The sequence below is a fragment of the Nicotiana sylvestris genome, chromosome 3, assembly GCF_000393655.2.
Source record: "Nicotiana sylvestris chromosome 3, ASM39365v2, whole genome shotgun sequence".
Taxonomy (NCBI): Eukaryota; Viridiplantae; Streptophyta; class Magnoliopsida; order Solanales; family Solanaceae; genus Nicotiana; species Nicotiana sylvestris.
The window spans coordinates 185578361-185591239 of record NC_091059.1 but is presented as its reverse complement, the minus strand read 5'-3'; the positions used below and the strand labels follow the sequence as shown (position 1 = coordinate 185591239).

General features: G+C 35.4%; 3 protein-coding genes across 3 annotated transcripts; 2 read left to right on the top strand and 1 right to left on the bottom strand.

The window, feature by feature from the left end:
- Nucleotides 1-381: 381 nt before the first annotated feature.
- On the top strand, nt 382-6206 carry LOC104243059 (ubiquitin-conjugating enzyme E2 34-like). The gene is made up of 10 exons (XM_009798184.2): nt 382-513; nt 2209-2350; nt 2819-2873; nt 3099-3137; nt 3309-3372; nt 3499-3560; nt 3658-3697; nt 4687-4714; nt 5424-5515; nt 5669-6206. The coding sequence occupies exons 2-10, from the start codon at nt 2294-2296 to the stop codon at nt 5949-5951; spliced, it is 720 nt and encodes a 239-aa protein (XP_009796486.1). The 5' UTR covers nt 382-513; nt 2209-2293; the 3' UTR covers nt 5952-6206.
- Nucleotides 6207-7187: 981 nt separating this feature from the next.
- Nucleotides 7188-9118, top strand: LOC104243060 (uncharacterized). The gene is made up of 3 exons (XM_009798185.2): nt 7188-7428; nt 7836-7959; nt 8538-9118. The coding sequence occupies exons 1-3, from the start codon at nt 7403-7405 to the stop codon at nt 8964-8966; spliced, it is 579 nt and encodes a 192-aa protein (XP_009796487.1). The 5' UTR covers nt 7188-7402; the 3' UTR covers nt 8967-9118.
- Nucleotides 9119-11174: 2056 nt separating this feature from the next.
- Nucleotides 11175-12677, bottom strand: LOC104243061 (RING-H2 finger protein ATL60-like). The gene has a single exon (XM_009798187.2). It carries the CDS (start codon nt 12271-12273, stop codon nt 11503-11505), a length of 771 nt encoding a protein of 256 aa, XP_009796489.1. The 5' UTR covers nt 12274-12677; the 3' UTR covers nt 11175-11502.
- Nucleotides 12678-12879: the final 202 nt, after the last annotated feature.

The following is a 12879-nucleotide window of genomic DNA, read 5'->3' as shown; positions in this document are numbered from 1 at the left end:
CTCCCTATTAATAGAGAGTTTTATTCCATTATAATTCATCTCATGTCAATAAGAATTCTTTCTTTACTTTGTTCTGCAATACTCTTCTTCTTTTATTATTCTATAGCAGTTTTGTATAAATAAAATAGTTAAAAGCTTTTTAATTTATAACCAAAAAATTATTTGACTCCACAAATTAAAGAAAACCATACAAAATAAAATTAAGAATACTAGCATCGTTCTTAAAAATGGAAGGAGGAAAGCGTGCACACGTCACAGTGCCTCACGGAGGACAAGTGCAGGAAATTTCGTCGTAGGGGTAAATTCGTCATTAATTAATAGGAATATCGTCACAGAGAGGTCAATTTTGTCTTTATAACAATTTTATCAAATTGCATAATCGGACTCAAATTCGGCTCGGGCCAGTCACCATCAAATTGAAGCCCAAAACGAGGAAAAGCTTCTCTTCATCAGATTCAGATTCTGAAAAATCTCAATTCGCCCAATTAATTTCAAATTCCTGCACGATCTTTGGTAATATATTGTACCTTCTTCTTTTTGATATGTATATTTATGTACGTACATGTTGTTCATGTGTTTGCTTTCTTTAATTTTGATTTTCGTTTTGGTTTAATGGGGTTTGTAATCACTAGTGTTTTAATTTGATAATCTGTAGTTAATTACTGTATTTTCCGGTTACTTGGTACAATTATTTGTTGAATTACTTGCTTCAGCCATGAACTGTTCCTTCTATCTAGTTGTAGCATTTCCATCACCAATTTTCCTTTGAGTATTGGATTATGTTTGCCGTTTTTTAGTCTTATTGTTTAGGCTTTCCCTCCTTGTAGATTTGAGAAAAAGGAAACTAACAAACACTTGCTTATAAATGTAAGTACTTTTGATTGGTTTTTCCTTGTTTTAGAAAGGCAATAAAACATGCTGCCTTTTTCTTCTGTGAGATTTATGTGGGGGGAAACCTATTCCTAAACATATATGAACCAGATAGAGTTAAAGTATATTTGTAGCTCAATTACTGGGGCTCAGTGTAATAAAGTTAATGTGGTAAATTGGAATCTCATAATATTTCTAGCAATCGACCGATGGATTGAAATTTTTGGCAATCGTTTAGCCAACCAGAGGAATGGAGAGTAGTTTTCAAGATATCTTGACAGGGTTAGGTCCATCAAAGTGTCATTTGAGATAAAAGGCATTGCTTTATATGGCATTGAACTTTTTCTCATGCAACAACCATATGAGTAGAAAAATATAGATGTCAAACCTTTTTCCAGGGAAGATCTGTCATGCTTGAAGAGATTCATGTCCTAGTGTTATCTGCTGGGTATATCATAACTCATAAGCTTTGCCAATGATTTTGTACTCATTCAATCTTCATCGGTGATTAGCTCCTTGAGTATTCTATGAAGTAAGCCCAAATTCTTCTAGCATTTCCTCCACAATGCTTGAGTATGTGGAATATTTATAGGTGTTTGAATCTACACCATAGAATAAGGACTTGATAGGTTTTGCTCCCTCTTAAGAAGAATGTATTACATATAGCCTTTTCAGCTGAAGAGTAGCTTCTTTAACAAACCTCCTTTTGTTCTAGCTTACTGTGTTCCTTCCTCATCAATAACTTCTTTTTACTCATAGAAAATCTTTTCTGGCTTATTCCATTATTCTTTTCCCTCTTTATTTTCGGAGACCTGTCTGAACCTTTGGCTGCCGTTTTTAAAATTGTAATTGAATTTAATGACTTGTGGAAACTTGTCGACTGTTATCAGGAAAAACCCCTCTAAAATTATAGATTATTTGCATTTGGAATTTGGAGTCTAGAAGAAACCTTTTAAAAAGATTCTGATGCTCCGTCTTTATTTTTTTCTCTGAAAAGACACATTACTTCCTTCCCTGTGTAAGTTCCTTTCATCCTTTAATTCCTGGCTCCACCAATGTTCCTAAGCCTTAACTATTGAGAAACAGATTACCAGGCTTAGCTGTCGCCTGTGGGATAAAAAATTAGAAATTGAGTTTACTTATCTAACAGTGTTGCCTCCTCTTTGATTCTGCATTATTTTCCTGTCTCTTAATGATTTTTCTTTGGCACGTCTCTACCTGGAAATGTATGCCCTATATATTCTTGGCACGTGTCTACCTGGAAATGTATGCCCTACATATTCTATATTTCATCACTTTGAAATTCTTGGGTTTATTAAGCATCTCATATGTTTACAGGTTGTAGCATTTCTTTGGTGGCCAAGAGAATACGGGAAGGTTTGCACCATTTTCACTTAGTTTCTACATATTCTGAAGCTAAAACATGGCAGAAAAAGCATGTGTTAAGCGCCTTCAGAAGGAATATAGAGCACTTTGTAAAGTACGTAATCTTTTCGCTGCTGGTAATTGTTCTACATTTGAATCTTTACCTCATAATTTTCATCAGTCTAAAGTTATTTACTTTTTCCTCCAATTTCCTATTAATTGAACGAAGAAGTTGCTTCAAAAGTGTGAAGCTACCACATTGTTCTAAATACTCCTCAAATCATCAGGGATGTTCTAAATACTTATATTTACCTTTGTGGATAGTACCGCATGGGAGTCATTAGCCATAATATTTGTTAATTATCGATGATGGATTCTTTGCTTGCCTCCACACAGTTGCTGGCTCTGAAAGTATGGCACTTGTATTCTTAAATTCTTCTCATATCTTGGTGAGAGTCTTACTTAATGGACCAAATGATACTCGCTGACATCCCCTTATACCTGTTTTGCTAGACTACTCTAAACCATGCACATTTGATTATGTCCTACAGTGCTCTGATGTCATGATCATTCTCCATCGCAGGAACCTGTCTCCCATGTTGTCGCCCGCCCTTCTCCTAATGATATTCTTGAGTGGCGTGAGTCCTACTTCTGCTCATATTCTTGTAGTCAATTTTGGAATAAAATTGAGACTTAAAAATGATGCTTTTTTTCTAATAAATATAGCTGAATAGGCTTATTTGCTGGGAGGGCCCACCTTCTGTTTTCTTTTTTCCCTTTGGCTTCACTTTATCAATTAACTCATCATTTGGTTGCTTGGATATTCCTAATGTTCCCACTTCCACCTAAATTTGTGTGTCCAGATTATGTTTTGGAGGGGAGTGAAGGAACACCATTTGCAGGTCAGTATTTGTATTATATGATTAGCTAATATTGTTGGCCATTGGGTGATAGCACTCTTGTTCCTCCTATCCATCTTGTTGGAATTTTTATTGTCATTTAATATTTTTCATTTGCCGGAACTATGCTCCTTTTGTTGTTGTTCATGAAATGATACCATCTCCTATCATTAGGTGGATATTATTATGGGAAGATCAAGTTTCCTCCAGAATATCCGTTTAAACCCCCGGGAATCAGGTAATCTAATTCAGATGAGTGTGAAAATCCCTGACTTGTTTCATCTTTGCAAGCTAGGTTGTCTCCATGCGTTTGAGGGTTTGGTCCTGCTGATTTTTACATCGTGTATGTTTTCTTTTTCTGTAGTATGACTACTCCAAATGGAAGATTTATGACACAAAAGAAAATCTGCTTATCGATGAGTGACTGTAAGTGCTTTTAGAATTTCATGGTAGCTACAGTTCTCTGTTGCTTTGGGATGATCTTTATCTGTTCTTAACTTCTGATTTCCGTATTGCTTCACAGTCCACCCAGAGAGTTGGAATCCAATGTGGTCCGTTTCAAGGTATGAGCTGTCAACAATGACATAATGCTTATTTATAGGGCAATAGTTTCTTTAGTGCCTGTTTGGTAACAAGAAACTTGTCTCTTTTTGTTTCTGCAATGACAAGGGAAAACAAATCTTTGTTGTAATTTTCAAAAGAAAATATCATTTCCTAAACTAAAAGGTTAGATGTGTTTTCAGTTTTCTCTTATGAAACATTTTCTTTTTCCTGGACCACTACTCAGTCTCTCCCTGCCACCTGAGCCTCAGTGCTGTCCAGACTCACCCTAAAAGATGCCCTATCCACGGTCGTCCAGGCCTTCCCTTTTCCTCCACCTTAGCTTAAACCCTTACCCTCTCTCTCCCCCTGTTCCATCCGCTCAATTAATGTACATTTTCTTGAAAAAATTCTTTTGCGTACCAAAATTGTTCTTGCTTTCTACTACATAAAGAACTATGCTCAATTCCAAACTAGGTGGAGTTATGAAATGTCAGACACCAGTTGCACTAACATTGTATGCCTATACTCACTAGTTTGTCTTATTGGTAAAAATACAAATACTCAATAGTTCGTCTTTTTAGACAAATTAAGGGTTCTCAACGCTAGAGGTTCTTGACATTTTTCTATTGACATAAAATTTCTTAACAAATGAAAAGACTCCTGACACACAGTGGACCTAATCTAACCCCAGCACGATATGTCTTAATCCCAATTAGTTGGTGTCCTATATGGATCTTTTGCATCCATTTATTCCCTTTTTCGCTAAGTTAAAACAGTTTCCGATAGAATATTTGTCTTTTGCATAACTTCCCTCCATGTGTGTCTAATTTGTTATGAATATTTTTATACTCAGTATATGATATCTAACATGTTTCTGAATTTATTTCAAAACAAAGTAGCGAAAAATGTCTACTTATTTTTCTACAACTAAAATGAGAACCTTTATTATCAATTGGACTAAATACTTTTCTTCCTTGTTTGGGCTAATTTTTCCCTGTTTTGCATGCAGCATACTGACAGGACTGCTCTCATTTATGGTAAAGTTCACCGCAACTGATGCAGCTTTGAAAGACCCTTGGTGTTCCCATTCCATCTGTTGATATATATTCTAAGTTGTGCTTGAACTGCTTCGTGCATTTCCTTTTATCAAATTTTTATTTTTTTTATGTGTCTGGACAATTGAGTGCTGTCTGTTTATCTGTGTCATGGAAGCCGTACTAGTGAATAGATTCTTCATTTCAAAACCACTGGTAGAGGTTGAGAACAATCTGAAGTTGTGAGATCAATTTGACCATGAAAGCCCACTCTGTATACGGGGAAAGGAGGGAGCTCTGCTACTTGGTGATGCTGCTCCGAAATTTCCCCTTGTGGCTCTACGTCTTCCTACCAAGAAGAGCATTCCAAACCCTCTCTGTGCCATCATTGCTATGAGGATGCCCTCTGTCAACTGTATAATTTTTGCCAATAAAAAATCACTTCTTCTCCATATTTTGACCCTTCCAGCTAATGATAGCTTCTCTCCGACCACCTGGAATGGCCCAGTGGAAACCAAATATATTCAGAAACATGAACCAAGTCTCCCGTTTCTACCTTGAACTGATAGTTTACTGATTCAGTTGATGGCTTGCTTATATACCATCTGCTGCATATGTTGAATCATTTTCTTTTCGCAAATTATATTTGGTTAATGATGCATTTTGTAATGCAGCTGCTAATTTCATGTTCTATCAAATATATTACTTGCAGATGGACAATAGTCCTACCACAGGCAGTGTAACAACATCAGTTGCTGAGAAAGAGAAGCTTGCAAAGGCGTCTCTGGCTTTTAATTGTAAAAAGTGAGTTGACTACAAGTTCTTCACTGTTGTGTTGTATTTATCTCAGATGACTGCCTCAAGCTTTTTAGTTTCCACAGTTCAAGATCTGCTGCATTTTGTTTAATTACATTTTTATAAGGTCGGGGTAACTTACTCTTTATTTTTTTGTAATAGCCCAACCTTTAGGAAATTGTTTCCCGAGTATGTGGAGAAGTATGAACAGCAGCAGCTTCCAGCCCAACCTGTTCCAGAGCAGGTATCATCCGTGCCAACTCAAGCAGAAAAGTCTAGGCCATTGTTGGATGAACATGGTAATTCCCCCAAGGATGACGTGAATAGAGTGAAGCCTATAAAAGATGTCAAAAACCGACAGAGGCAATCTTTCCCTACTTGGTTGTTGCTGTTGCTAGTTTCAATTTTTGGTGTTGTAATGGCCTTGCCTCTGCTTCAGCTTTGATGAATGGAATCTTGTCTAGTGCACTACGCTGACGAACAGAGCACAGTAAATCACAGATACGTAGTTATCCCGCTCTGGGTTCCTGATATTTACTTAATTGTCGAGGTCCTTCATTTAGCTATGGGAGATTGTATAGGCAGAGGGCAAGATCAAACTGATCTTTAATCTAGCTAATGTGCTTTTCTTTCCTATTGCGCACGTCAGTGGAAAGATAACATTATGTGGTTTTATGATGAAGAGCTCAGAGTTGCAGGAGGTGATTGTTTGCTTTTTCCATTTAGTTTTAAAATGTGAGTTTATCGCTTTTTTTTCCCCTTCTCTGGGGACGGGAGGGGGATGATCGGGGGTGTATGCTCTTGTGAGGTGTATATGTAGACTTGGTAAAAATTCGTTTGAGATTTTCAGCAAGTAAAGTCAAAAGGCCGAGCCTTAACTAGTGCCAATTCAAGCATGGTGAAAGTGCTTCAACTCTTTCTTTCCAGCAAAGGATCTGTTTTAGTGTGAAAATGGTGGCATAAAAAGCAAACTATCATTACTAATGATTTTCCTCGTGCTGATGTTCGCGTGTTCGATCAACTGTTCCGTGCAGTAACCTATTGCTAACTAAACCAATTATTTCTGTGAGGATCTCACTCGTGACAAGGCCATGCATGGTTTGTACTTCTTCATTAAAATCTGAGTTTCCTTTTTTTATGGAAAACGAAAATGTATCTCTCAATCAACTACGTGTCTGTCGCTGATTAGTTAGTTTATGATAAAACAACAGTGCCATAAGTTTGAATGGTTGTCTGAATACTATCAACCTATAGTCCTATACTATCAAGGTTCGGGGAAGGACTGCGTTTTAGGAGTGATGTAGGTCTAATCTAGCGCAAGTGTCAGTCGCACGGCTCAAATCCCTATAAGATATAGGGAGATAATTTTATCAGTGCTTCCCGATAATCAGCAATTTATTACCACTAAGGTATGGTAAAACTGTTGAAAATCCATAATAGCAAGAACCATGCTTGAAACCCATAACCCCTGGCATGATGATGCTAACTTAATCCTCTTTTCACGTGCCTTGTCGCCCACTGGAAAATTATAATAATCTCTCGCTCCAAACTCCGAAAATTGCGCCGTAAAAACTCCCGTTTTCTTAATAAACTTCATGTCTCTCAATAATATGTGATACCTCGTCTTATTGAAATTTAGAAATAAATTTAGCACTCTACAAGTATATAGTGGAGACAAGAAGTCTGACGTAACAAAAAGGGCGCCTTTATTCCTGCTTTAACTAGTATTTAATTACGAGAAATAAATTGCGCCTTTATTCACGCCTTTCTCTCTTTTGTTACCAACTCCATAATAACATTAATTTCTTCATGAATCCAAATCTTCACTCCAGAAAAGCTCAAGAATAATGTGCTAGAAATGAGACAGTTTTTTTTGAAGAAGCTCCTTTCTTAGATATGCACTTTATGAAATCGAAGAAACGGTATCCCTTCACTCATTATCTTTTTAAATTTCTTTTTTTTTTTTCAGATTTGTAATTTAGCTCATTTATGTCTATGTACAGACAGTGACAATGTTGACCCATTTCTACTATAAAAAAACAGTTGCTTTTGTAGCTCCGTTCCTTTCACTGCTTTGGTAAATATAGGTTTCTGTAACTAATCCAACCACCATTCTTTGCCATAATTTCTTATGCACTCTCATGGGATATAGAAAGCATTAGCTGGGCTTTCCCCTTTATTAAAGAAAATAGTAGCTTTTCTCTTTTGGAATCTACTATCATTAGGAGGCCGAAGTCTCTACCTAGGAAATTCGGATGCAATGAACAAAATATATCTCTATAGGTATGAGTTTTAACGATTTCTGAAAAATTTCACTTCACACTCGCAGAAGCTATACCGGCATATATCGTCAAAGTCCAAGGCAAAGCATGAACAAGTTTCCTATATACCCAAGATACAAAGCTGGGGACTATTGTGAATATGAGTTTGATCCTCAATCAGACTTTACGGATGTAAGTCATTGTTATTCTTTCTATATTTTAAAGCAATTATACTTCATATTTTATTCTCTTTCTTTCCTCATCATATGTACCAACTTCGCTAGGGGTGAAACGCTTTTAGATTGTCTATTGGTATCTATGGAAATATTAAGGGCTTTTTCACTTTTTGCCCGCGCCAAAAACTATTTATATAAGATAATTATACAAGTGTATAAAATTTGTATAATTTTTATATATATATACATATATACAAAAAATATATATTTCGAATATTATTTTAAGAACAACTCTGTAGTGTCATTTTTTCAAATATTTATTACTTATTTAACTCACGTAGTATGCATGTGACTATAGTTTACCAGCAAAATGCTCCCTATGTACCAATTAATTTGATACTCTTTCACTTTTACTCTGTTTCTGAAAAAGTGACATCATACTATATCGTAAAACAATTTAACATTAAACTTTCTCAATTTATCATTAATCGCATGATTTTATAGCCATATAAATGTCGTTCGACATGTTTAAAACAGAAAAATTTCAAAGTGTTTACTTCTGTCTTGATGGTTTATGACTCGCACAATTTACAGTTCTTGACAGAAGCAAGAAATCATGAATCAGAAGGGAAAAAATTTGGTGTCACGCCTCCACGTCCCGTGGAATCGAGAAAGAACAATTTTGAAAAGGATGTGAAGAAAACTTGCAAGAAATCATGGAAAAGCTCACTGTTTTCATGGCTGAAGAGTAGTGATAATAAGAAGAATCAGAGAAACAGAGAAGCTTCAAAAGGCTCCACCATTAACAAGCCAAAGCGTGGATGTGTCTCTGGTCCAATGCCAGGGTATAGTGGGCCGGGTGCCATAGCTGTCAGGCCCAAGAAGCCCACTTCAGGACCCCTCACAAGTCTTTTCAGCCCAATGAACAGAGTGGACAATGAGGTTCCATATTTCTGTCTTCAGAAGTTTAAGGATAGTTCTCCTGATGTTCGATCCCACGGACCTATTTACCTCGTAACCTAAGAAGTTTGCCTGAGATTTTTTAGGATATTTTTGTATGATAATGTATCAGAAAATTAAAAGTAGAATTCATTTGCAATACTGCTTATGTTTTGAGTACTCATGGCTAAAACTTATAATGGAAAAGTGTCACGATCAATAGTTTTTTCCACAAATATCTGTAAAGCACACTCATTATGCTTCCAATTTTCCAGAATTTTTATTTATGACAGTTGTAATCAATGCAGCTTTATCCTATACGGCAAGGATCAACTAAGTGATACTCTCCCGGTAAACAATAAGTGATCAATTTGTCCTTTTATTTTGGTCCAAAATAAATGTCCATTTATATAATCTAAGAAAAAATTTAATTTGTTTTTCCAAAATTACCCTTATGTACGTATCCTTAAAAAGTCTTTTACTCCTCACATTAAATTATGCTGTAACATTTAATTAAGGATAGTTTAGTCACACTAACTATTTTTGTTTAGAATTTAACATTTCCTTAATTGATGTGCGAGAGACAAATTGGTCTGTGGACCAGAGGGAGTAACTTGAATCATTCAAGTCGAAATTTTAGCATCAATGAGGCTTGCAATATAGGCTTTTCAGACTTGCAAATACTTCGGTCATTTAGAGTTTAAGGTTTAGAAATCAGGTTTATCAAATTAAAATTTTGACATTAATTTTTGCAAATAATGGCAAAATATACAGTTTAAGTCTGTCAAGCCTGTACGAGTAGTGAAGAAGTATATAGCACTTTGGTTGGTTGTTGACCAACGGAAAGCATGAGAGAAAGATGCACAAAAGAAAAAGGCTAAAAAAAAGGACGAAGTAATTGTTCCTCGCAAAAGGAATATAATCAATTGATCGAGTTCGAGAATAGGGATCTTCGGATCCATGAGAAAAAACATTCATGCTATTCTCTTTTTCAATAAAATGCCGCTTTGAAAAACTTAAGTGAATAGGAAGTGAGTAATAATTTGCACTAAGAAAAGTCTAACTTCAACATGTTCTTTTTTTCGCTTAAGCTTCAAGCTCTGTTTTTCATGTACATCAAGTATTGTCCAAACTCAAATATGTAATATTTGGCTAGTATCTCCAGCACTTTATATCCATAAGAGTCCACCACATAAGCTTATAATAAGTGATAGTTGAGACCAACCAAATTTACACAAGAAAATATTCGAGTAAGTTGTAAAATAGATTTATAATGAATTGTCGAAGCCAGACAACATATAACACTCACATTAATAAACAATAAGGACTATTAATGGTCGTTTGGTAGGATGCATTAGATAAAATAATGTTTGCATTAGCTTTTACTTTGTTTAGTAGACATTTTGAACTTATGCATTAATTATGCAATCATTAGTTATACATCCTATTTGGTATTATCCTATGCATAACTAATGCATAGAAAACCATGGTATTAGCAATGCAATGGATTTTAATGCATGCATTAGCTTAGTTAAAGATAAATTGTCCTTCAAAATTTATGCTTGATTAAAATATGCTAGTTATTATATTAATGCAAGTTTAAAATAATTCAAATAGTGGGAAATAAAATTATATCTCTAGTAAATAAATAAATACTTAGCATATTTTTTTTTTTTATAAATAAATATTTAGTTCTATATTACAATATAGGTAGACAAATCAAATAATTTTTTAAAACTTTTTCATATAAAAATATTTCTCAACATATGTTTCTTTTAAAAAGTTTTAGAGTGATGAACTGGTTTTGAGGGTATTTTTGTAAACAAGCAATTCTTTAAGAAATTGTGTAATGCTTTAATACATCAAACCAAACAATGGATAAGAAATATGTCAGCATAACTAATACCAGCATAACTAATATCAACATTATTAATACATCATATTCAACATTATTCTTATGCATCCTACCAAACGACCCCTTAGTGTTCTTGTACATACATAATGGACGGTTTGAGTCTATACCCAAACTTAAGGGACTACATTTTACCTTTTCTTTACAATTAGACACAACACATTAATAAAAATCGTATTTCCTAAATCGATTTGTAACTCGCTTGTGCTAAATGCGATACAATATGCAAGTCGCAGTATCTGAATGCGATTTTCAGGTCGTATTTGTTGGATTTGCAAGTCCAAAAAAAATCAATTAAAGTGGACAGAGGGAGTGCATTTTTATTTTTAAATAACTTTGTCTAACCAAATATCATCACATAAAACAAAACAAAACATGTATTAACTTACAAATCAATCCCCGTAGTGCTCTTTTTTCATTAATACGAGAAGATAGATTCACTTCAAGTCACAAACAGAGAAGCACATTGGTGCTTGCATTGTGTATTATACATATACAATATATACACATATACATAGACATCTAAAAATTATAGACAACCTTTTCATCTGCACTAAGAATCAATCAATCAATAAACCAAATCCTAGTAAATGATAGTTCTACGCTATATGAATCTTCATTGATCATATCTTCAAATTCGAGCAGAAATTACCAGTGGAATAGATCAATCAACCATACAGTGACATTACAGACGTAGGTGCGGCAATCCTAGCTCTGGCTCCTGCTTCCTTGTTCTACATCTACGTTGCATGGATTTACCCTGCTAAAAAGCCTCGTTAATGATCTCAATCGTGTTGATGTTGGTGTCTTTTGTCCTTCCTCTTCTTCTTGTTCAGTATTCTGTCTTGGAATATCAATCACTAAAATCCCCTCTGGCCTATTGCTCGTGGATGCTGAAGATGTAGTACTAGTCTCATCTCCCCAAAACAGAACATTAGTTGGAATATTTTGTGTCTCTGTAGAAGCTGAACCCTCTTCTACTGATGACCCAATGGTCTCGGAAATTGATTCTGCAGACTGTTCTGAAACAGGGTTTCGGCAAAGAGGACACGTGGAATGAGAATGAAACCACATATCAATACAATCAACATGAAACCCATGATTGCATTTTGGCAAAACTCTTGTATTTTCACCCTCAGAGACTTCGCTAAGACAAACAGAACATTCCAATCCATCTTTAAAATCCTTCATATTAAATGGAACTACAGGAATGGTTTTAAGTACAGAAGGGTCAAGCCCTCTACGGAGTACATTCACTTCTTGATAACCGCCAGCGAAATTGAAACGTCGACGGCGGCGCCGTCTTGTGCCGCCGTTTGGATTTCCGGTGTCTTCTTGCCGGTATCTCCAGAACCATTTGGTGTATAAGTGGAGAAAGAATATGAAAACAACTACGAGGAAAAGGAATATGATTACAACCATCATGATTTTGGCGGTGAGCTCAATCATACCTGATTCACCTAATTTTCCACTTCCCATTTCTACACAACTCTTTTAATTGCCTCTTGGAAACTTTAATAAGAATCCGAAACAAAAAAGATTGAAACTTGGGTCTAAGTAGGAGGCGAAGGGGAGTTTAAAAGTTGAGAAATTTTTGGAAAAGACGAGAATGGAGTCTAAGTTTGAGTGTGACAGTGTAAAGGTAAAAGAAAAGAGGAGTCAAACGGATGGAAAAAAGAAGAGTCAGCAGAAGACTCCCAGCACGGCGGCGTATGAGACAAAGGAACAAGAATTCAAATTAGCTAAGCTAACTCTCTCTCGCCGCCTTCTTCACGGTTTAAATTGTGGGAAGCTTCTGATTTTACGCATGAAACAGTTGTTTGAGTTGCTTGACTTCAATGGCGCAGACCACTTCTTTGAACATTTCAACGATGACGAATAAAGAAAGTATTACTATTTGGAATTCTCTTCTCATTTAGGCAGTTATGGTTTTCTTAAATTAAAATCATGCGCCTCAAGAAAATATTAGTCTGGTAGCCCCGTGATCTGGATTTTGAATATAATATCAACTGGTGAATGTTTACTTATCCTTTTTTTTTGGGTAACGCTAATCCCGTATAAGTTATGGTATAATATTTTTTAGAT

Coding starts and splice junctions, on each gene's coding strand:
- LOC104243059 (XM_009798184.2), top strand. CDS start 2,294: ATGGCAGAAAAAGCATGTGTTAAGCGCCTTCAGAAGGAATATAGAGCA. Junction 2,351..2,818: donor AATATAGAGCACTTTGTAAA/GTACGTAATCTT, acceptor TCTCCATCGCAG/GAACCTGTCTCCCATGTTGT. Junction 3,561..3,657: donor CTGCTTATCGATGAGTGACT/GTAAGTGCTTTT, acceptor ATTGCTTCACAG/TCCACCCAGAGAGTTGGAAT.
- LOC104243060 (XM_009798185.2), top strand. CDS start 7,403: ATGCACTTTATGAAATCGAAGAAACG. Junction 7,429..7,835: donor TTTATGAAATCGAAGAAACG/GTATCCCTTCAC, acceptor TCACACTCGCAG/AAGCTATACCGGCATATATC. Junction 7,960..8,537: donor CTCAATCAGACTTTACGGAT/GTAAGTCATTGT, acceptor CACAATTTACAG/TTCTTGACAGAAGCAAGAAA.
- LOC104243061 (XM_009798187.2), bottom strand. CDS start 12,273: ATGGGAAGTGGAAAATTAGGTGAATCAGGTATGATTGAGCTCACCGCC.